Below are 25,230 nucleotides of genomic sequence, written 5' to 3' on the forward strand. Positions count from 1 at the left end.
ACAGCAGCCCCTGAAAGAGTCATAACTAACCCATCTATAAAAAAATTAACATCCTGGAAACAACCAAAAAGGAAGGAATAATATTAATCCATTCAATTTCTAATAACGTACAACTGATTTTATGTATTAAATTTTGTATTTCTAAATCCCTTTTTTCCATCCCAACTTTATTGTATTGCTTTGACTTAAAAGTTTTTTTGAAGTTGTAAGTATACTTTATTATGTCTGGATGTTATATATAAAATTACTTCTCCTCGAATGACAATATGATACTATAACCTTCACCTCATGATCTTTAATTTCCTCCCTTTATGCTGTGAGACACGCCAATACAATAAAGACATGAAGTTTTTGCAATAGATCTGTTTTATTACAAGAGAGAGAGAGTAGAAACTGATCACATCGGACAGAGGTGGGCCACTGTAGTTGAGAAAAAAAAGTGTTTTGTCTGCTACCAAAAATACTTTTGTATCCAGATAATAATCAATAATGATGTCTGCATTGAATATATGCATCTGCAATCTAAACCTTGACCTAAAAGACTGCTTGTGCTCAAATGTTACAAAGACAATGCATGTTTTTTTTCACCGATTCAGAATTGAATCTTTTCATCTTTCCAAAAAGCCAGACTGCCACCAAGGCCCCTTGCATCCTCTTAAGTCATGCACTTCTATCCCAACTTAATAAATAAATAAATAAATAAATAAATAAATAAATAAATAGAAGCATTATAGTAAGACAGTCATAAGTGCTAAAACTGTAACCTTTCAAACCAGAGAACTTTACTACTTCTTCTATAATTTTGTATCCAAATTTCTAAAAATATTTCCATAAAGTAGCATTTAAGCAAAGCAATGATAAAATGGACATTCCCTTAGATGGTGTTGGAAATGATGGTATTTTATCAAGAATTGTTGGTGTGCGAAATATCTAAAACGTGGTACCCACATGGGTGCTTAATACTTGTATTATACTTATTAATATGGTAGTGAAGGTTTCTCATTTTCATAACTATAATCATATTTACACAATTCCATACTTAACAGATAATGTACAATGTATCAAAGACATGCAGTAATGCCACGTGGAAATACTGTAAATCAGAAAGTGAATTAACCAAAAATGTAAGCATTATCAAAACAAAATAGTTTTATATTACAACCAGTAATTATCAAAAGTGACAAAATGAAGTTAACTTAAGTACAACTATACTGGGGCCAAATGAATCAAAACCCGACCGACTTTTCTTAAAGTATTCAAATTGATTACTTAATTTTAGAGCTAAATTAGCATGAGCCAGCAAATGGTCTGCAAAAAAGGATTTTCAAAATTGGTCGACGTATTGCTATATTAAATGGTACCTTGTACCTATTACTGTTCCAATATGATGCCTTTCTCTTGAAAAGCAGATCTTCTGATCCAATAAAATCACTGATTAGCATTATTATCATTTTTTTATTGCCCAGATGTAGGAGAATGAGATATTTTTGCATTAAATACAGAAAATAAGACTGAAAGAATATGGTAAAAGGCACAGTGGCAAATCCTTGGTGCTAAATACTCTAATATATTTTTCCTATGCCCATATGCATTTTGCAGTTTATTTTTACATTACTGTAATTATTGGAATATGTGATACATTAACACCTGACCACAAATATATGCTTTTCAATGTGCTCTTGATTTTCAGGAGGAAGGGGGTCCTCTTTCAGTAAAATCTATATTTCTTGTGTCATATGACCATTATTTGCCTTCTGTGCCTTTCAATAAGACAAATATTGCAGAAACTCACAGTTACATACCAATTGTGATCTTTTCAATTGTGACACAGCAAAATTGATGCATGTTGGTACACACTTAAATTCAACTCTATACTAAAGTGTCACTTAAATGGGATCCAATTTTATTGCAACCCCTGTATTAAGACTCCAAAGTTTGGCAACTAAATAAAAAAAGAAGGCACTTTAACTGAGAATACTGAATAATAGCATATTTAACTCAATAAATGAAAAATCAATCATAAATATATGATATGTGTTAGGGAAAGTTTGTATTTGTCATACAGCTGATATAGCATGAGTAACAGATGTCTTAGTAACATGTTCTTCTTGGATCAAACTCTGATATGCCCAATCTCACAGAGATTTAATTTAATTTACACTATCTCTTTCCACATATTTTCTAAAATATTAAAAATCGATCACGTCACTAGAGAATACAGCTGAGCAATTCTAGGTCAAGGCCACTCTTAGCTGACCTTGACATCAATATCATGAAAACATTTCAAATACACACAGTGCAATAAAAAATATTAGAAAATAATGGAACTGGCACATCATCATCATCTTCTTCGCCACATGCGTATTCACACTATTTACTACTTATCAAACAAACATTTGAAAAATAAAATGTACAAATCCTACCACCCATCTCACCATGCCACTCACCAAGTTATTCAGAATCTAACATTTTCATTAAGCCTTTAAAAAATTGTCAAGACATCTACATATCTAGGGCACTGGCATCCACATTTTTCATGCTGCATTCTAAACAAGCCAAACCACATCACTATTATCACTTCATTATCAATAAGACATAGGTAGCGCCTCTCATGCAGTAGTCTAACTAAGCGATCTATCCAATATATTCACCTCATTTTTTGGTGTATAGCATGACAAGTTCCCTAAACCATCACAGATGTGTTTTCTACAGTGAAAATTGATATAATTATGTTTTGGTCACAGCCAGAAGAGGCCTTGTTAGTCTAACTAACACGCATGGTAGTATCAAAGATATGACATATGACACAGTCATTTTTTTTTTTTTTATGAAAAAATACCTGCCAAACTAGGGGCAGGTCTTTGAAAAAAAGATAATGACAGAATATCTTAATCATAGTGTTTTCAAACCAGACTTAAACCAATCCTGGTCCCCGCTTCTCAAATAATCTTAATCCGTAGTTGACTAGGATGTGTACAAGTCTCCAAGAGAGTGCTGTAAAACTGTTCCTGATAGGGTGAGATGTGTGCATTTGTCCATGAGTGCTGTAACACTGTTCCTGATAGGGTGAGATGTGTGCATGTGTCCATGTCCATGTTGGTAACAAAGATGTTAGCCAGAGAACTGACTTTTTTTTTTTTTTTTTTTTGGAGGGGGGGTTAATCCTGACCTGGTCTAGGTTCACATGACATCACCAGCTGAGAAGACAAGCTAGGCATACACCAGTTAGCCAATGAATTAATTCTCTTTGACAAAAGTGCTGAATCCAACAAAGAGCAGCTGTGTGGAGGGGTGAATTCAGTTAACTTCCAACAAGCATAGACACAGGGATGAGACTATCATTTAAGGAAAGTCTGAAAATATGGTCTGGGTCGTCTACACCATTGATATTTTTGGCTCCCAAAAAGTCAAAAATTCCACGATAGTCAGACAAATCTCATCTCTGTAGACAACAATAACACTGATAAATTGATTGGCTCATCTAATGATGTCATATAGATCTAAACCTGGACAGTTGTAAGTATGTGTGTGAAGACACCTTAAGTTGTACTTTCGAGATTATTCTGTACTTTAGATATGAACTGCAGAATCACCACTAAAATAGTCTGTGACTGATTACAAATGATAGACCCTGAGTGATCTTTTACTAGGATCAACCCTAGGGCACATGAGGTCTGAGCTGGACTGGTATATAAAAAGAAACAGCCATACGTCTTGCACATGAATTTTTGACCTGTTCATGCAATGGTGCTTTCATGAGCAGTAAGTTTCACGCCAAGCAACTGAAAGGAATGTTCACAAAGTAAATCTTGTCAAGAACAACCCTTCTTGCATTGCTATTATTCAACAGACTGTATCAGCAATTTGAGCTCTCTGAATGTACTGCCCAGCTTCCCCTCCACGTTCTGCTTCCCATCGACAATATCACGCACGTCCATTAGGTATTTAAAGCAGCCTCTGCAGCGTCGTAATCTGCAAAACAGGAATAAACTAGAGGATCAGAGAGGCGATACCGCCTCCGAATATTGTACCACCAGCTGGAGCAAGCGCATTCATATAGACCCCCACATATACAAAATAAGGAACACAGCCACCAGTCTTGTGCTTGACAAGCTGTAAAAATGCAATCAACAAGAATTTTCAAAATATGCAAAAAATATATATATTACTAAAAATGGTACAATCAAAGTTAAGTTCATCGCAAGGTAGGTCAAAGGTCAATTCCAAGGTCACAGTAAATTGCCAGTATATGACTTCCTATTCAACTTCAATAGTAACTATGGGCCTATCTCTGCCAGGTTTGGAGTGAAAAGAGAAAGAAATTAGCAGAGTTCAGTTCATGATAATAAGTAGGTCAAAGGTCAATTTCAAGGTCACACTTAGATTGCCAGTATATGACTTCCTATTCACGTTCAATAGTAACTATGGACCTATCTCTGCCAGTTTTGGAGATAAAGGTGAAGCAAACTATGCAAAGTTCAGTTCATGGTGAAAAGTAGGTCAAAGGTCAATTTTAAGGTCACATTTAGATTGCCAGTATATGACTTCCTATTCAACTTCAATAGTAACTATGGACCTATCTCTGCCAGTTTTGGAGATAAAAGGGAAGCAAAATTTGCAAAGTTCAGTTCATGGTGAAAAGTAGGTCAAAGGTCAATTTTAAGGTCACATTTAGATTGCCAGTATATGACTTCCTATTCAAGTTCAATAGAAACTATGGACCTATCTCTGCCAGTTTTGGAGATAAAAGTGAAGCAAAATTTGCAAAGTTCAGTTCATGGTGAAAAGTAGGTCAAAGGTCAATTTTAAGGTCACATTTAGATTGCCAGTATATGACTTCCTATTCAAGTTCAATAGTAACTATGGACCTATCTCTGCCAGTTTTGGAGATAAAAGTGAAGCAAAATTTGCAAAGTTCAGTTCATGGTGAAAAGTAGGTCAAAGGTCAATTTTAAGGTCACATTTAGATTGCCAGTATATGACTTCCTATTCAACTTCAATAGTAACTATGGACCTATCTCTGCCAGTTTTGGAGATAAAAGGGAAGCAAAATTTGCAAAGTTCAGTTCATGGTGAAAAGTAGGTCAAAGGTCAATTTTAAGGTCACATTTAGATTGCCAGTATATGACTTCCTATTCAAGTTCAATAGAAACTATGGACCTATCTCTGCCAGTTTTGGAGATAAAAAGGAAGCAAAATTTGCAAAGTTCAGTTCATGGTGAAAAGTAGGTCAAAGGTCAATTTTAAGGTCACATTTAGATTGCCAGTGTATGACTTCCTATTCAAGTTCAATAGTAACTATGGACCTATCTCTGCCAGTTTTGGAGATATAAGGGACTAAATGTTATAATTTTGGAGTTACCATAATGTGCCATAAATTTCCTACAAAAAAAAATTAATTAAAATAAAGAAAAGGTCATTTTGGTCAAAATTCTTGAAATGGGAGGTGCTCTGAAGTTCCAGATGTTCAAATTTGATGAAATAATGTCATTTTTGACCACAAGTTGTCTGCTTTGCCAAGCCTTATGTTTTATTTTTCCGGAGTTCAAAATTTATTATCCATTACCGTACTGCACATTTTGCTTTCACCACCAATATGTACTTTTTGATACAGCGTAACTCGAAAACCGTATGGAATACAAAAAAACGGAGACCACCTCCAGTGTTGGGCTTTACATGCTCTACAAAATGCAAAAAAGAATGGGTGTCTAGCATTAACGGTTCCCGAATTAGAGACAGTTTTCAGTTTTGATATCTTATGGCCGCTACTCCCGTGAAAATGCACCGATTGACCCCAAATTCACGGAGATGAAAGATGACCTGAAGGGTAACACTTTCCATTAATATTATTAGTCAAGTCTGTGTGGTGTCTGAATAAGACCGCAAATAATTTTTTTTTCGGCAAAAATTTTGTTTTTTTGAAAATTTTGGCCCGTTTGACCTTAAAATAAAGGTCAAAGGTCAAATCCAAGGGCATATTTGAAATCTACACATATGACTTTTGGAAAGCTGTCTGTAGAAATTTTTCCCATAATTCCTTCTGTAGGGGAGATAATTAGCATTTAATTTTGCCATTTTTGGACAAGGGTGCATTGCAATGAGTGCCACACCTAGACCCCAATACCGACAAAGCCCAAATTTTACGTGGAACGAGTTGAGATTATAGGTGACCTAAATCCAAGAGATGGGTATGGAGGCCCTTACCGTCTAGGAGGAGAAGCGGTAACGGTGACTTGGCGGCGGAGCCGCAGGAGCCGCAGGAGCCGCAGGAGCCGCAGGAGCCGGCGGAACATACGGGTCGGGACTAAAACCATGTGTACCGCCAGCGCCTACGCTGGTGGTACAATAAAGAGAGTGACGCTGACCATGTGGCCGTGCAGCTGACGCCTGTAGGTAACCATCTTGGAGATGTTAGAGACTACCTGATAGGCCAGTTTGAAGAGTCCTGGGTTCTGAAGAACCAATCACAGTTCAGAATGCAAAACAGTGTGCATATCCATTTCTCATCACTCCAGTAAAGACATAAGTAACTGTACTTCCCTAAAAGTACTGCCCATTTTTCCTTGGACATGTGACTTGCTGTCTAAAGTTGATCGAATGTCCATTAAATTGTTAAAGCAGCTCTTGCATTTACGTATTCTGGAAGACAGAAAGGGTTATTCTGGGTTATAGTGACAGACACCACAATTCAAAGTGACTCAGAGTGAAACTATTCATAACAGGACTAAAATTTTACAATGACTAGTTCCAATACACAAGCAATGAAATTCTTGAATTTTTTTATAGTGTGCGACCGTCTTATCCCCTGTCTGAAGAAGGACATGGAATAACATGACTTCAAGCTAACAAAACATTTATAACTTTCAGTGCTTGTATTTAAAGAACTTCATGTTATACAATAATACACACACCTGCTAATACTCTCTCTATTTACATAGACATATTCTATTTCTCTTCACACAGGCTATGACTACTTCTATTCACATGGGTCAAGACTATTTCTATTCACACAAAACAACTGTAGACTAGAGGATCAGAGAGGCGATACCGCCTCCGAATATTGTACCACCAGCTGGAGCAAGCGCATTCGTATAGACCCCCACATACACAAAATAAGGGACACAGCCACCAGTCTTATGCTTGACAAGCTATAAAAATGCAATCAACAAGAATTTTCAAAATACGCAAAAAATATATATAACTTAAAATGGTACAATCAAAGTTAAGTTAAGGTAGGTCAAAGGTCAATTTCAAGGTCACAGTAAATTGACTTTCTATTCAACTACAATAGCAGTGTAACTTTGGAGATAAAAGGGAAGCAAAATTTGCAAAGTTCAGTTCATGATGAAAAGTAGGTCAAAGGTCAATTTCAAGGTCCTATTAAGATTGCCAGTATATGACTTCCTATTCAACTTCAATAGTAACTATGGACCTATCTCTGCCAGTTTTGGAGATAAAAGGGAACCAAAATTTGCAAAGTTCAGTTCATGGTGAAAAGTAGGTCAAAGGTCAATTTTAAGGTCACATTTAGATTGCTAGTATATGACTTCCTATTCAACTTCAATAGTAACTATGGACCTATCTCTGCTAGTTTTGGAGATAAAAGGGAAGCAAATTTTCCAAAGTTCAGTTCATGGTGAAAAGTAGGTCAAAGGTCAATTTCAAGGCCACATTTAAATTGCCAGTATATGACTTCATATTCAAGTTCAATAGAAACTATGGACCTATCACTGCCAGTTTTGGAGATAAAAGGGAGGCAAAATTTGCAAAGTTCAGTTCATGGTGAAAAGAAGGTCAAAGGTCAATTTCAAGGTCACAGTAAGATATCCAGTACATGACTTCCTATTCAACTTCAATAGTAACTATGGACCTATCTCTGCCAGTTTTGGAGACTAAATGTTATAATTTTGGAGTTGCCATAATGTGCCATAAATTTCCTACGGAAAAAATTAATTAAAATAAAAAAAAGGTCATTTTGGTAAAAATTCCTGAAATGGGAGGTGCTCTGAAGTTTCAGATGTTCAAATTTGATGAAATAATGTCATTTTCGAACACAAGTTGCCTGCTTTGCCTAGCCTTATGTTTTATTTTTCCAGAGTTCAAAATTTATTATCCATTACCGTACTGCACATTTTGCTTTAACCACCAAAATGTACTTTTTGATACAGCGTAACTTTGCAGATAAAAGGGAAGCAAAATTTGCAAAGTTCAGTTCATGATGAAAAGTAGGTCAAAGGTCAATTTCAAGGTCACAGTAAGATTGCCAGTATATGACTTCCTATTCAAGTTCAATAGTAACTATGGACCTATCTCTGCCAGTTTTGGAGATAAAAGGGAACCAATATTTGCAAAGTTCAGTTCATGGTGAACAGTAGGTCAAAGGTCAATTTTAAGGTCACATTTAGATTGCTAGTATATGACTTCCTATTCAACTTCAATAGTAACTATGGACCTATCTCTACTAGTTTTGGAGATAAAAGGGAAGCAAATTTTCCAAAGTTCAGCTCATGGTGAAAAGTAGGTCAAAGGTCAATTTCAAGGCCACATTTAGATTGCCAGTATATGACTTCATATTCAAGTTCAATAGAAACTATGGACCTATCTCTGCCAGTTTTGGAGATAAAAGGGAGGCAAAATTTGCAAAGTTCAGTTCATGGTGAAAAGTAGGTCAAAGGTCAATTTCAAGGTCACAGTAAGATATCCAGTACATGACTTCCTATTCAACTTCAATAGTAACTATGGACTTATCTCTGCCAGTTTTGGAGATATAAGGGACTAAATGTTATGATTTTGGAGTTGCCATAATGTGCCATAAATTTCCTACGGAAAAAATTAATTAAAATAAAGAAAAGGTCATTTTGGTAAAAATTCCTGAAATGGGAGGTGCTCTGAAGTTTCAGATGTTCAAATTTGATGAAATAATGTCATTTTCGAACACAAGTTGCCTGCTTTGCCTAGCCTTATGTTTTATTTTTCCGGAGTACAAAATTTATTATCCATTACCGTACTGCACATTTTGCTTTAACCACCAAAATGTACTTTTTGATACAGCGTAACTTTGCAGATAAAAGGGAAGCAAAATTTGCAAAGTTCAGTTCATGATGAAAAGTAGGTCAAAGGTCAATTTCAAGGTCACAGTAAGATTGCCAGTATATGACTTCCTATTCAAGTTCAATAGTAACTATGGACCTATCTCTGCCAGTTTTGGAGATAAAAGGGAACCAATATTTGCAAAGTTCAATTCATGGTGAAAAGTAGGTCAAAGGTCAATTTTAAGGTCACATTTAGATTGCCAGTATATGACTTCCTATTCAAGTTCAATAGTAACTATGGACCTATCTCTGCCAGTTTTGGAGATAAAAGGGAAGCAAAATTTGCAAAGTTCAATTTATGGTGAAAAGTAGGTCAAAGGTCAATTTCAAGGTCACAGTAAGATTGCCAGTATATGACTTCCTATTCAACTTCAATAGTAACTATGGACCTATCTCTGCCAGTTTTATAGATATAAGGGACTAAATGTTATAATTTCGGAGTTACCTTAATGTGCCATAAATTTCCTACAGAAAAAATTAATTAAAATAAAGAAAAGGTCATTTTGGTCAAAATTCTTGAAATGGGAGGTGCTCTGAAGTTCCAGAAGTTCAAATTTGATGAAATAATGTCATTCTTGAACACAAGTTGTCTGCTTTGCCAAGCCTTATGTTTTATTTTTCCAGAGTTCAAAATTTATTATCCATTACCGTACTGCACATTTTGCTTTCACCACCAATATGTACTTTTTGATACAGCGTAACTCGAAAACCGTATGGAATACAAAAAAACCGAGACCACTTCCAGTGTTGGGCTTTACATGCCCTACAAAATGCAAAAAAGAATGGGTCTCTAGCATTAACGGTTCCCGAATTACAGACAGTTTTCAGTTTCGGTAACTTATGGCCGCTACACCCGTGAAAATGCACCGATTGACCCCAAATTCACACAGATGAAAGATGACCTGAAGGGTAATATTTTCCAATAATTTTATTGGTTAAGTCTGTGTGGTGTCTGAATAACAGCGCAAATAAATTTTTTTTCGTAAAAAAATTCATTTTTTTGAAAATTGTTGCCCGTTTGACCTTGAAATAAAGGTCAAAGGTCAAATCCAAGGGCATATTTGAAATCTACACGTATGACTTTTGGAAAGCCGTCTGTAGAAATTTTTCCCATAATTCCTTCCGTAGGGTAGATAATTAGCATTTAATTTTGCCATTTTTGGACAAGGGTGCATTGCAATGAGTGCCACACCTAGACCCCAATACCGATAAAGCCCAAATTTTACGTGGAACGAGTTGAGATTATAGGTGACCTAAATCCAAGAGATGGGTATGGGGGCCCTTACCGTCTAGGAGGAGAAGCGGTAACGGTAACATGGCGGCGGAGCCGGCGGAGCCGGCGGAGCCGCAGGAGCCGGCGGAACGGACCGGACGGGACCAAAACCATGTGTACCGCCAGCGCTAACGCTGGTGGTACAATAACTTTGAGTATCATTTATTACACAAAAAGAGTGCTGTTATTAATTATAGAATTGGTATTGTCTTAATGTGTTGGAGGTGACACATTGCATTGTGGTTACCCTCTGGTGGGAGTTTTTGTGAAGTGATGTAAGGAATCCATGTTGATGAAGACGTGTATTGATAATTAAGTAACAGTTGTGCCCCTTTGTATGGCATTTTGTTACATGAACAATGTGAAAGTTCTCAGTGCATGACTTCATTTGTGCCGTGAGCCAGAATACAAACATGGATTAGCCAGTTCAAGAGTGATGTTGAAAGAATAGGGTTCAAAGAAGAACAATATCAAGTATATGTGGATAAAAGAGCCAGTTCAAAAGTGATGTTGAAAGAATAGGGTTCAAAGGAGAACAATTTCAAGTACATGTGGATTGAGCGTGAGATGAGGATGGAAAGAAGACAACTGTAACAGAAGCAGATGGAGCTTGAGAGGATGAAATTGCAACTGGAGCTCAGTAAAAGTCATAGAGAAGTACCAAGAGAAGCACCAGTGGCAGAAGATTGCCCAAATTACAACTAGCTACTTTCTCCAGTGATGTGATGGAATTGATCAAACAAAGATAAAAGAACTGAAATATAATATGAACTGATGAACTATTTGAACTGTTAGGATTATACTATGAACTATCAAAGAATACTGTGGAATTATTGTTGGAGCAGTGGGTGTTCCAGTGTAAACTGTAAAAAGTGCATTTTGTTGACTTTATATGACATTTAATATAAAAAGACTGGATATGGGCTTGGTTAATTACCTTAATAGATTTATTGCACTAAAAGTATTAATTTGTATGAATTTTGTGGGGAGTATGTTATGAATTACAGAAATCGTAAACAGTTGTGTCCTTTTGTATGGCATTTTGTTACATGAGCAAGGCAAAGTCCTCAGTGTGTGACAAGTGCATTAATACAAGTCTCTGTAAAAGGATCATGAAAATTTGAATTCAAAGACATATTTTCATAGTTTGTTATATTTAGATGGTTATTTATGAAATTTTGTCAAAAGAAATTTCTACACAGTGCAGGTCAAGATTTAATTCACTCTTTACATTTCAAAGATTTTAAAATCAGGTAAACACCTTGATAGAATGTTTTCTACCACCTGATAGGCTGTACTGGAGAGTATTTGACTCCATGCAACCAATCGCATTTTAGAATAAAAAAATCTCACCTTTCTTCCCGCGTTATGTCCACTCCTATTGAAGGGGGGGCATTAACTGTCTCCTTAATCACAGGTCCAAAGTTCTTTAATACTAACTTTAAAGCTGAGCAGCCACAGTGGACATAACTAAATAACAAAAACAAAACGGTTTCAAAATCAAAACCAAAAGACAATTGTTACAGTTTGTATTTAATGTATGGTTTCTGATTTCACAGATGCTATGTAGATCAGGAAAGTAGTTTGCTGAACTAAGTTTGAAAACATTATTCTCTGGCCAAAAACAGCTTTTTTGTTATGACAAAGCAAAAGTGTATTCTGGTTTTTACTACGTACTATACTTTGGTATTTACAATGTAAATACTATTGATATCAAGATTTCAGTAATTTTTGGTCTCCAAGATCTGAACCATTTCACTGATTAAGTTACCTTTCATATTTGCTGTTAATAAGGTCCTTGAGGTGGGGCAGCATTCCAAGACACACGTCCAGGTTCCAAAGGGCTCTACCACATAAAAACAATGACATATCTCAGTGTGTTAACATACTAGACTGGGTTCCCATACCCAGATCGATCTAACAGGATCGGTCCATCTCCAAGAGGTTTCTGGCTAAATTGCTTTCAGGTTAAGCGGCTTAGATGTCTAGCATGCCTATTTAAGCTGCTCACCGATAGTTAATTACACCCTATCAGATTCAGTAGGTGTGACAGACATATAAGCCACTTAAGTTGATTGCAATTTAGTGAGAATCCCCTAGGAGATAGATCGACCCAAAGTTAGTATGATAGGGTCTGGGAATGGTCCCCTAGACTGGACTGGACTGAATTGGATTCACACTATAAGGAAACATTTCTTTAAGCTGAACAGCTTCATAATTGTTATCAAAGTTTTTTTTAATTAAACCGACCACAGATTTGACAAGAAAAGTAAAACATATCACATCTTCCTCAGCAAAATTAGAATAATTACATTTGGTTAAAATTAACTAGAATAAGCCCAACTAGAGACAGAGCACACTAATACAAAATCTGTTTTAGACCAATTGCAAAATCATTTTAATTAAGTCAACTATTCATTTGATAAAAACAGGAATATAGTTAAATTATTCCCAGGGACGAGACTGCCAATAGGGAATAGTTGGAAGAGGCAATGGGTACTGTAATATTTTTGGCTCCCACAATGTCAGAAATTTGCCTATAGTCGAAAAATTATCACCCCTGTATTTTTCACTTTTAACTGTGTTTGGTTGAAATTTCCTTGGCTCAAGTGGGCTCTAGTGGAGATCGCTTACTATTCACATTTAATGGAGTGAAAAGATTTGTGCATTGGATATACATTTTACATGACAAATGAGTTAACACAGAGTTAATCAGTGCATTTTAGATCAAATGCATTCACATTTTTACTTTTGAACAGACAGGTAAAAAAAGACAGGTATGCATGCAGAATATGCATCAGGCATTGGGAAATTGCACAATGTACAAATCAGAGTGAAGTTGTCATGATGGAAAGAAGAGCCAGAGAGAGAGAGGGCAAGAGAATGGTACTCACGGTTTGAAAATCAGCACATTCAGCAGATCTACTATCACAGCTTGATCGTTCATGTTTACAGCTGAATCCAGCGCAGTCTGAATTTAAAAAAAAAAGAAAAAACATGGTTGTGATGAATGAACAAACTCACATATACTAGTTCCTAGTCATCTCATTCTCTCTTTGCCCTGTACTTGCCCCAAAAAATTGTGAAACATCTCTATATTCGAAATAATAATCTAAATGATAATTAAATGGAGAGGCCAGGGGGATGCAAACAATTCTATTTAAAAGGAACTTGCATATGTGGCTCAGTCTTCAATTTCATCCCAAACTGGCACAAATTTTTTTAGATTATTTTCCTTCTTCCTTTCTTCAAGTGCGACAAGCACACATTAAGTGCAATTATAACACTTCACTCATAAATATCTATTGACCTACTAGTAAATCAATTCCTGGTGCACACTTTTTCCTTTTATTACCTACACGCTGGATATCTTTAAAACCCACCTTCATGTTCCCCCCTGTCCAGAGAGCTCTCACTATGGACAGATTCTTCGTTCGGCTGCTCATGACAGCCACCATGGCGTCGTGGCCCTTCATTATGGTTGAGATGGCCTCGGCCTCGGACATGTTTGAAGGGTACGATTGGCCCTCGTTCACAACAGGTATGCCACGCTTCTGAAAGAATTAATGATCCAAAAATAATTGAAGAATTTGTAAGTATGGATAAGGTCCTGGTTTCCTTTTCTTGAATTTACAAGTTGCACTTTAAGCTCAACATCACTCCTTTTTCTGATTTGACCCAATGTAAAATTAAGCCCATATTGCAATAAATTGACATTTACTTTTTTTTTTTTCACTAGCCAAAATATTTCATTCTTCTTCACTTTTGATAGAAAACTTCAACTCTTTTAAGAGCTATAATACTGCATGAAATATATGGGTTATCCACTTTCAGAGCAACTTCCAAAGAAACTTATTTAGTAAAATTCATCCTAAAATACAGTCTTACTGGTAGAAAATCCTCTACAGCAAGTCCCACAGGTTGCTCCCTCTGGGAAGGTATCACTGTAGAAGCAGGTACAGAAGTGGCTGAGTGGGGAGCTGGTGGTTGTGAATGTGGTTGTTGAGACACTGGTGGAGGAGCAAATTGTGCCGGTTGTGCTGGCTGCTGCTGCTGCTGCCTAGACTGTGTTTGTTGTGACGGTGAAGACTGTGCTGCCCTCTGTGGTGGAACATGAACTGGCTGCTGCCGTGTGTTGTGCTTAACTATGACTGGTGGCGGAGGAATGTCCTTCTCTGGTATCCCTGGGAGAGAGATAGTATCCTCTCATGAATTACACTGTTAAAATATCAGTATGTTGTGAAATCTTGTAAACTGTGCCATCATACAATCTTAAAATCACATTATTTAGTATGTTAGGCACATAAGCATCATGTGACCAAATGTCAACACACACACACACACTTTCATTTAACAGCCCCGAAATCATAACACAAGCACAGACCAAACTCAGTAAAACAGGAAAGAACCCAAAAGCACAGCACAGCACAAAATATGCAAAATTTTGTTTAAATCGCAATGAACATGCAGTCCTAAATATATTCCAAAAATTACAAAGCCAACATTGCATTTTAATAATGCACATCAATACAATAAGTTCTTCTTTGGCATTTCCTCAAAAATATATAAGATAACTATAATAACTGTACACAAATGTTTGTCACTATGATAGCAAAATGCCAAAGAAGCTAACTCAAACATTTTCTTTTTCTATGTACACCATGTATACAAACTACAACATTCAAGGCTAGAAATTGAAAAAAATTTTACAACATAACATGTACCAAATTATAATCAGTATTTTTTACTATTAATAACATTTCAAAGGATAAATTACCAGGGACCCTTTTTGCCAATTTCTCACTGAAAAAAAAAAAACTGCTTCATTTAGTTAACCTAATTTCCCATGCCGTTTACACAGGTATTTACTATAAAAGTTCCAGATAAAAAGCAGCTGTAAGCAAACAAAGCCCCTGGCCAGTGCATAATTTTTCATGGCAAAGCTTTCAATTAATTTCTAGCCCTGAATCTTTTTTATCTTTTTTTATCTTACCATCATCAGGGGGTGCTGGGAAAGGCTGCGCAGTTGTTGTGGGAGAATGTGCTAAAATGAGGAGTTCAATACAATAACATTAACACACTTCTTCCCACAGAAACTCTATACACATGCAACAGTGAAAATAAAACCTTTTAAGATAAAGTTTTAATACATTTACAGGACCATTACAGGGCTTGACATTCAGGGTGGCCCACTGGCCCTGGGCCACTGAAAACCAACCTAGGGCCATTGAATCGATGGGGTCACTGGCCCAAAGAGCAAATAAAATGTCATGTGTCAAATCATCCTTGCAATATTCACCGATATCTCGGGCCAGTATTGAAAAAAGTTAGTGTCAAGCCCTGCATTATTAAAATTTTCTTTTAGCCAAATCAATGTTTTTTTTTTTCATACATACACTACCCACGGTTTATTCTATCATCTTCAATTGATAGTTTTTGATAGAAGAGGGGAAACAAAACAGATAATCATTGCATTTCTGGACAAAACTCTCACTGGCCTATTTTTCCTGTTGCATAAATAAATGGGATACATGCAAAAATAAATATACGAGTAAACATAATACAGCTTAAAGTAAAACATATGCAAGATACACCCTTTTATTGAAAATTTATAATGAGTTTATCAATATCTTCAAACAAATAGAAGACCAACAACATAAAATCATGGCAAACTTTCCAATCCCTTTAAAATATTTGCAGTCAAACAGGACCTTTGAAAATGGCCCCAGTAACCTCAGTCATGCAATGCTTACTGATTTTATAACTCCCAGCAAACTGAGGGAGTAGATAAAGAGCAGCAAATGCAAGCTTATATGCAAAAACAATATTTTTTGTCATCCAATTAGTTGTTCTTCTTTCCTTTTTTCCCCTTAATTTTTCTGATAAATATTGTATTGGTTAGACTGAAAATCAAATATAGCTAAGAGCACTTTGCAAGCTATTTGGTCTTGCGACAATTTTTAATAATTTTTTATCTGGCGTGACATGGGAAGAGCCGTAGACAGCACACCTGTTTCAAAAATTGCTGTTGCCTAAATAATCTACATAGACAACTTCAGAACATATTTCATACCAAAACTTGATATTATCTACTTACACAAACCATGCCTAGGTTGAAATATTTCCCTGTAGTCATTAGGGTCTTTGATATCAGCTACAGACTGGGCATCATCCTCTGGGTCATCCCCCTGGCCAGCTGGCTCTTGTGGCTCCTCCTTGTATGGGCTGAGTAGAAATATACATTTTAAATCTCACATTCAGTAGAACCAAGAAGTGACTTGAGATGGAGTAATCATTCACCAAATGTAAGCAGAACTGATTCAATTTTATTTACTCATTTTCTAGTTAAAATGATCACTTAATTTGAAACAAATTATTTACAAAACTTCTTGTCACAAGAACATTATTAGGCTGAATGCCTATAGATCATTGGATATTGGTAGCACTAGTGAGCTTGATTTGGTCTTAAAGTGCAATTTAAGAACACAAATAGTCTTACACGATCTTAAAACATAAGTAAGACCATTTCTAGTCTGACAGCTAATTAAGCTGTCTCTCCTTAAACATTCTCCTATTGTGAGCAGAGGTGTCCTCTATTGTGAGGGGAGGTATCCCTCATTGTGAGGCGAGGAAACTGCTTGACCATTTAAGTAATTGTTAGATCATTTTTGATCTTAAAAGCAGATTCAGTCCATTTTAAGACTACTACTGTAATGATTAAGATCGTGTAAGATCACTTGTAAACTTAAATTGCACTTTAAGACCAATCTAGCCCACTAGTGTAGTTGGCGGATGTTGGTAGACCTGTTAACTGTTCTCACTTGGGGTAGTAATCTACAACTACGTCATTCTGCCACTTACACACCAGTTTTACAAATACAATTTTATTACATCAAAGGCTGACACAGGTTCTGAAACACTGTCAAGATTGGATAAGAGATTGTTAATGTCAGGCAAATGAGGGCACTTACTTCTGTTGCTTGGTGGACTGTGTCTGTGGACGATCTGTCTGAAAACTCTTCCTTCCACTGAAATATCAATATAAGCCTCTCATCAAAAAGTATTTCATGAACAGTATGGATATCACAAAATATAACAAATAAACAGAGTGCTTGCAAACAAGCATTGGGTAAGTTTATTAATTGACTGTGCTGGATTTTTAAATAGCCACAAGTCAAAACTTTTAAGTAAAAGATGACGTCACATTTTATTACTGTGTGAATTTTGGTATCATACCAGTTGAAAGTCTTCAAAATATCAAAATTCAAATATTTTTCCTTGTGCATTTTTTGAACCGATGCACATTGTTGCACAAACTACCTAAAACATCTGGTTCATTTAATTGTAAGTTGAAATGCAACTCAAAACTAGTAATTATAATGAAAACAAACCAGGAATACTCTCTAATGTTGCATAGCATGACACCTCACCTTGCAGACAACCTTTGTGCTGGGGGCGCCGCAGGAGCTGCCTGGACTGTAGGGGGCTCTGGTGATGGTTCAGCAGGAACACCACCCATTGGCTGAACTTTCTAGAAAGGAAGTGAGAACATGGGTTTATCTCTGTATCAAATGATTCGCTTCAACTTTTTATATCAAAATACAAAAGCTTGAAGATGTCTATCAAGGATTATTCCAATTATAAGGGAAAATTATTTCATCTGGCAAAATTCCACAGATTTTTTTACATGGATTTAGTGCAACAATGACACAAACAGCTCTATGCTATCATTTTAGGAAAAATTGCACAAGAAGACTCCAAATTTCTAAAAGATTTCTACAGTACAAGTTCTTGATGTAAGTGCCTATGTATACCTACCTGTAGATCTACTACATACGTGGACACATTGGTCTGTGAATATAATGCTCCAATCTGAAATCATCAAATGATTTAAGTTAATCACAGGGCACTGTACAATTTCAAACACCATCATGTTTAACCACTAGACTGATTATAACCAAAGACTGAAAAACAAATTGTACAATGGCAATCTATGAATATTTATATTTCTTGGTATAACTTACAATCATACAGCAAATAACACACTTTATTTTCAGCAATACTTCAAATGGCTGGTTTTTCCATTCAAGTTATTCACACAGAAAGACATCGCATTAGTTGAAAGTGGCTGGTGATTAGTTGGTGGCCTTACCAGCTGACTCTGTGCAGTGGCTATGTCAACAACCTTCCCCCAGCCAGTGGCCACGGTGTCGTAACAGCGCGCAGGCTCCCAGCCGTAAACCTTCAGTACATCCTGAGTCGCAGCATATAGGCAGAGTCCATCAGGGTGGAAACTTATGGACCTAGAGAGGACAGACATCATGGTTATTAGAGCTTAACTTGATTGATAAACAGGCAGTGGACTGATTCCTACTCAAAGTATTTAGAATTCTAAATATTAAGATTCAGAACACTGACCTCTAAATACTCAGTTTAAAGTTCTGAAATTAAACAAAATGCCTTAATAGGCCTTGGGATTATTCCACATGTATGACGGGACAAAGCAATATCATTATGTCTAGACTGGGAACATGTTTTTCAATGATAAAAATACATATATTTATGAATATATATCAAATCAAAGTATTTAAATGATAATCATATTGACCATAAAATTCAAACCCTGTAGCTCGACATTACTTCAATATTTTGAACTTTTTAACAATATTCTCTTTTTCAATTCAGTATTTTTGGGCAGGTCAAACCTCAAGTTATCTCACCTGATGCCTCCACACTCTCCATCAGTGGTGCTCACACATTGGAATGTCTCGAGATCCCAGTATTTGGCAGTTCTTGAAAAAAAAATAGTAATAAAATAAATCAATGACTGCATAAAATTCCTTAAAAATTCATTCAACAATTGATGAAGTTCCTAAAAAACTTATCACATATCCTTTCTAAATAAATAAATAAATAAATAAATAAAAAGCGCTTCGATTTCCTACCTGTCAGAACTCCCAGATGCAAGAAGGAATTCGTTTGGATGGAATTCTAAACTGTTGACTGGCCCTGTGTGGTCATTTAACTCTGTGAGTAATTTACCAGCAGTCAGATCCCACAGCTGAAACATGAAAGACAAATGTAGCTACAGGATAAAATATGTAACTGAAATACACAAAAGACAAAACAGTGTGTGTGTGCGTGCACACGTGTATGCATGTGCATTCATCATATCCCAATATCAGACATTCAAAAAGATCAATTCGTTTATTTACATGAATTTAAAAGAACCCCCTCCCCCCCAACATTCACACACACACAAACTAAAGAATAAGATTTAAAAACACTCATCTTCTTTAGTGGTCTCAAAATTAATTTGATACTTGACCTCTATTTAAAGAAATCTTATGTACACCTAAGGACCAAAAGGAGTCACTCCCCTATATAAAGCATTACCTTCACACTTCCATCCTCCCCGGCAGAGGCTATCCATCTCCCATCTGGACTAAACCTCAAACAGTTAACGCAGTTAGTATGACCCTGGAGTAAAAAATACATAATAAATTTATTTTCTTTTAAGCTAATCAAAAGCTAAAAGGCATTTTGTATATTTGAGTTAAAACTGTGATATAAAGATTCCATCTTGGGACAGCGATTTTGTAATTTACTTTAACAAAAAGTTACTTTTCAAGATCATACCTCTGACAACTACTTTTTCCATTAAAACAATTCTTAGAATAAATAATATCAAAACTGAAACGAATCAGTCAAATTGACTAGACCTTTTTCTTATGTGAATTTCTATATATTTCCCTAACACCCTCTGTAGAACACATACCTTGTAAGTAAATATGCAGCCCTTTCTTTTGATATCCCACAACTAAAAAGTAATAAAAATATATTTTATCTAAATGATTGAAGTTTTCTTTGTCACCGTCGTCACCATAAAAAAGGATCATTGTAGATAATTGTTTTTAAAATATTTCTATCACTGAAAGATAAGCTAATTTTTTTCCATATGGTTTAAATCAAGTTAACTTTTTTTCTGAAAAAATTATACTCTCTCTCACAGACATTGCAACACACAAATGCAGTAGACCCCACATAACTTACTCCCCCTTAACTCAAATTATTGTTTATTTCCAACAAATCTCAAGGAATAGATCATTTCCTTTACTGTTTGCTGAAACTCCCCCCACCTTTATGTTGGTATCTAGAGAACCCGAGGCCACGAAGTCTCCGTATGGATGGAAGTCCAGGCTGCGTAAGTTGGCCTTGTGCCCTGTCAGTGTACGCACAACTGGAAATAGTATAGTAAAAGCAATTATGTTTTTATTGTAATGTTGCATTGTTATTGTAACATGCCATTTTTGTTATATTACATTTACATTGTAATGATGTATTGTTTCTGTAATACTGTTACTGTGTTATGTTATACTGGTATGTTTTATTGTTTCTAGAATGTTTTATTGTAATGATGCAATGTTATGCTGTATTGTAATTGTTATGTTATTGTAGTGCATCAATACTGCAGGAATCACACTATATTTCCCAATAATCACACTAGCATTTAGAAATGTTCTAAAATATACTGAGATGAAGATAAAAAAGCAAGGTGGCTATTACAGGTCATCACAGGTGTCTAAAATCACCGAGACCACCATCAACAGGCCTGGTTTGACAATTGACCATTGTGACATTACCACTTATCCCAGCCCTGAGGTGTCTGTATCATCTCCTTCATCAATTTAATGACCCAGCCCCTTATCGCACATTAATCACACCACAAACTGCCCTTGGTCACTCACACAAACAGTGCCCTCAGCTACTGGTCAACGATGACCCAAGTGACCAGTGGGGTCCTATTGCAAAGCTTGATATCTATGGTGGTTACACACTAATTTTCTGACCACTTACCTCTCCCGTCACTTTACTTTCAAGATTTATATACTTGCAAAATGACAAAGTGAGCTACCAATCCATATGTCTCTTCTTTTTAGAAATGAAGCAATTTTTTTTGAGAAAATTATTTGTTAATCATGTTTATCAACCTTACAGCATTTATCATAGCCTGTTCTGTTCTTACACTGCTTCCATATAGCCATATTATGAGAACACAGTGCCATAACATAAGGTATACTAATTTACAGAGCATAGTTTGTATGTTTGTCAATGGCAAAAAATACCTGATTTAATCTACTTTCAGATGATTGCTAGACTATTTGGTGTGAGTGTGGGAGAACAGAAAATAACCAACATCCCTCTCTAACTTACTACCAGCTAAAAGCTGACTGCTTGACATATTTTCAAAGCATAATACAATCATTGTAACCAATCAGTATCCAAGACACCTGGAACTATCAATTTCCAATGTCCCACCATTGCAGAAAGCCAGAGTCTTTTACAGTAACATTGTGCAGATGTAACTCGATCAAAACTCAAGCTGCCGATGTATTAAGGATTCATTAAGGCTGTCTTTATTGAACTACGTGTCAAATCGGCTTAAGTCCCACACCAGACACCAGTTATTATTGTCCAGGCCACTGGGTTAATTACAGTTACCGTTAATGGTCAATGAGTGATTTTGAACAACACCCTTGCCTCTACTGGCAAGTATTTAGTAAGTGCCCTTTTTTTTCACTTGTTGCCCCCTTGAGATGTTGCAAAAAAAATGAGGAAAAATGTCCCTCAATCAAAAGGTGAATTAGACTTTTTAATCAAATTTCTTTGGAACACCAAAAGTTCAAAGATAAAATTAAATTTAAAAATATGTTCTGTCTTCCTGCAAAAGAGACTTTTTACACTGGATTAAACACTAGAGCACCACCCTATGGAGTGGGTTCTTAATTTCAGCACTTTCTACTAAAATATTCACTAAGAAACACATTTTCCCCAAAATTCTTCTCCTCTCTGTCAAGGCAGGATTAAACAATAATTGCAAACACAGCAAGTTTTTGAGCTAAAAAAAGAAAGAAAGAAATACCGGCTATAATGGGTGCAAAATACAATCTTTTTTCTTTGACTCGTCATATGCAACATAGCAACAATACTGGCAACACCATAACAAACAAACTGCAACATGCACGGATTTCGAAAATCAAAGAGGAAGCCATGAATAGTGATATGGGGTACATTCCCAAAAGAGAAGTATACAATTTCAGTCTGTATTACAAATGCTAAGAAAAGGGCCTGACCTAAAAATTCCGAAATCAGTTGGTGATTTCAATACAAGCAGATCTGCACTATTAAGATACAAGTTCCAGCTGAGCTTGTGAAGGTTTTGCTGAGAATAACCTCCCAAATGCACTCTATTCAATATATCATATTGACTGATTGACAGATAAGAATACAGTGTTCCTATATATAAAAGTCAAACTTACAATGCCAATTGAACTTGTAGCCAACAATAGCACACACTCAAAGAATTCTGACCACAAGGATTCATCATGCTCGAACCTTGTCACATCAAAGAGCTAATGTTTGACTGCTACACTCACTTTTTGCTGCCTCCAAGTCCCATATTTTGAGAGCCCCTGACATGGACCCCGCGGCTACCATTTCTTCTGAGTTGCCAAATCGGACTGCTTCTATGGCACTTGTATGTCCAGAAAGGCTCTGAATAGAGAAAATTTGGTAAAATAGAGAGAATATATACAAAATGACATGTTCAGTGTGTGTGTGTGTGTGTGTGTGAGGGGGGAGGGGGAGAGGGGGGAGGAGGCAAGGGAGGCGATGTCCAAATTAAAGTAATGTAGCACTGGGGACCATTAGTCCAAAGCCTGCAATAAAGAACAAGAAAAGAAAATTCATAAATGAGATCTTTAATGCCAGGGTAGGCCTGAATGAGAATCATAACATTTTTCTTACAGCTTCTCAATTATCAAATATCAAATTGATGAGGGGCCCTGTAACTCGAAAGCATCGTGTATTGCGAATTGCGATATCACATAGAAGCTACAATGTATTATACTGGGTGAGTATGGGCGAGATATGGAATGGAGATGCTTCTGCTCGGTCACAGTGCGCGATGCTTTCGAGTTACGGGGCCCAGGTAATTAGTCTTAGGCAGGTAATAACATTACATAATGTCCACAGGTTGCTGGCAGACTGTTTACAGTTGTTTTTATCAGCTGAAATGTTTATGTAGGTAGGTGATAAAAAAGAGCAAACAGAGCCAAACTGAGATATCAAAAGTTTAGGATTAAATCTATGTCTGTACCTAGAAGTAAAAGAGCTCTCCACTTGTTTGTCGTACTAATAAGTTTTAAAGAGATAATATCTCAAGTGCTTGCTCAAAAGCTGCTACTCAGAGCATAATACACTAAACCAGAAGTGAAAGGCTTAAGGACCATAAACTGTACCAAAAGCACTGCAGATATATATACCAGCCCTAACGTAAAATTTTACCTGCTAACAAGAGGTCAGAGAAAAAATCCAAAAACAACAACACTATAACAAAGATGGCACACTTCCAGAATGAGCATTTTCTTTTAAAAGGAAAAACTTCCAATTCATCAACATCATGAAAATTAAAGTCAACCCCACTGGCAAGAAGTGCCGTTTCTGGGAGACGACCAAATATTTTGGATAGTTACAAGGTCAGGGGCGTGTCACTTGGATTTTATTCAGACTGAATCACAGTTAATTTTTTTACAACCTGAAGAGAAATAATTATTTTAATGTTGAACAATATCTCAATTGTTTTTTAAGAATTATAAATAATGTTAAGAGAAGTCCAAAATACCTCATAATACTGCCTGCAGAACAAAAATACTTGCATCCTCCCTCTTCACCCCTCCTCTCTCTCTCTCTTTCTCTCTCTCTCTCTCTCTCTGTCCCTCCCTCCCTTCCACTCTTCCCTTCACTCTCCCCTCTCTCTCTCTCTTTCCAAAATCCTCTTAGTCCACACTTACCATGATACAGTTTGGTTTTCCTACAGCCCACATGTTGACTTTCTTGTCTTCCCCTCCTGTCACCATCACGCGGCCAGACTTGTGGCCCAGGGCCAGGCAATTCACATTGCTTCCGTGGGCCACAAACTCCTCTGAAACATACAAATATTTACAGCTGAAATGAACCCTCTTATTTTATTTTTATATTTTTGCGGGGGAGGGCATCATTGTTTTTATGTTGCACATTTATAAAGTAATGTTAGTAACAGTGCCCTGCTCCTCTTCAACTTAACTGTAAAAACAATTTTGTTTAAACATGCATGCCTATGATATTGCCCCTTAATTATCGGTCTATTAGTACCCATAAATGTTAATCCATTTGTTATTCTCAAAGTATTATAGGGGCAGCACACAGCAGTGAATCCAGCCATTTTCTTTTCAGATAACTTTTCAGATCTACTACTCAAATACTAGTATATACCAGTCCCTTCCTTCATAAGTAAGGATACTACACTCCCTTGCTAAAAATTGCAATGAAAGGATGTAAACCTGGCTATGGCCAAGCAAACAAAATGTTGTCTAAGAATTAATAATAAGACTAAAAGCAAACTTTAAATTTCAACAGTTTAACGGTGAGAACACCAGGTATTTTTTTCTGTTTATTTATTTTTTTATTATTATTTTATTTTTTATTTATTTATTTATTTTTGGTCCTGGTAAAAAAAAAGCTATTTAACAATTATCTCAGGTAACTGTATCATTACAAGAGGGAGTGGAACAAAAGCTGTCACATTCACACACACTCAAAGACAGCTATTGTGTTTGCATACTGTGACATAATACCTTCTACTTGATGCTCTGTAAATACTTTATATCAGCATTTTAGTATTCTGGGTGGCATGAGTCCACTTGAATGATATGAAGAACTTAAACTATGAGTAAATTCTCTTCATAATATTTAATTGTGTGTGTGTGTGTGTGTGTGTGTGTGTGTGTGTGTGTGTGTGTGTGAGAGAGAGAGAGAGAGAGAGAG

At 36.2% G+C, this 25,230-nt stretch overlaps 1 protein-coding gene across 4 annotated transcripts in view; it reads right to left on the reverse strand.

Moving 5' to 3' along the window:
• Window positions 1–348: 348 nt before the first annotated feature.
• Window positions 349–25,230, reverse strand: part of LOC106179440 (katanin p80 WD40 repeat-containing subunit B1-like) — a 29,535-nt gene continuing 4,653 nt past the window's right edge. For 2 of the 4 annotated variants that reach the window (XM_087011052.1, XM_087011049.1), the window contains exons 2-20: window positions 24,219–24,349; window positions 22,803–22,920; window positions 20,505–20,605; window positions 20,144–20,185; window positions 19,762–19,845; window positions 19,311–19,426; window positions 19,086–19,157; window positions 18,518–18,668; window positions 18,184–18,237; window positions 17,796–17,896; window positions 17,337–17,393; window positions 16,463–16,590; window positions 15,359–15,409; window positions 14,254–14,549; window positions 13,749–13,919; window positions 13,260–13,336; window positions 12,137–12,211; window positions 11,719–11,835; window positions 349–3,972 (exon numbers count right to left, since the gene is read on the reverse strand). In XM_087011052.1, the coding sequence (XP_086867178.1) occupies window positions 3,840–3,972; window positions 11,719–11,835; window positions 12,137–12,211; window positions 13,260–13,336; window positions 13,749–13,919; window positions 14,254–14,549; window positions 15,359–15,409; window positions 16,463–16,590; window positions 17,337–17,393; window positions 17,796–17,896; window positions 18,184–18,237; window positions 18,518–18,668; window positions 19,086–19,157; window positions 19,311–19,426; window positions 19,762–19,845; window positions 20,144–20,185; window positions 20,505–20,605; window positions 22,803–22,920; window positions 24,219–24,349 (2,075 nt within the window). In that variant the 3' untranslated portion in view covers window positions 349–3,839. Of the gene's footprint in view, window positions 3,973–6,350; window positions 6,640–11,718; window positions 11,836–12,136; window positions 12,212–13,259; window positions 13,337–13,748; window positions 13,920–14,253; window positions 14,550–15,358; window positions 15,410–16,462; window positions 16,591–17,336; window positions 17,394–17,795; window positions 17,897–18,183; window positions 18,238–18,517; window positions 18,669–19,085; window positions 19,158–19,310; window positions 19,427–19,761; window positions 19,846–20,143; window positions 20,186–20,504; window positions 20,606–22,802; window positions 22,921–24,218; window positions 24,350–25,230 lie in introns of those variants that run through there. The other 2 variants (XM_087011051.1, XM_087011048.1) reach the window with 1 other exon arrangement.

The sequence above is a fragment of the Lingula anatina genome, chromosome 4 (genome assembly GCF_051362555.1).
Source record: "Lingula anatina isolate TDL-2025a chromosome 4, LinAna3.0, whole genome shotgun sequence".
NCBI classification, from domain to species: Eukaryota; Metazoa; Brachiopoda; class Lingulata; order Lingulida; family Lingulidae; genus Lingula; species Lingula anatina.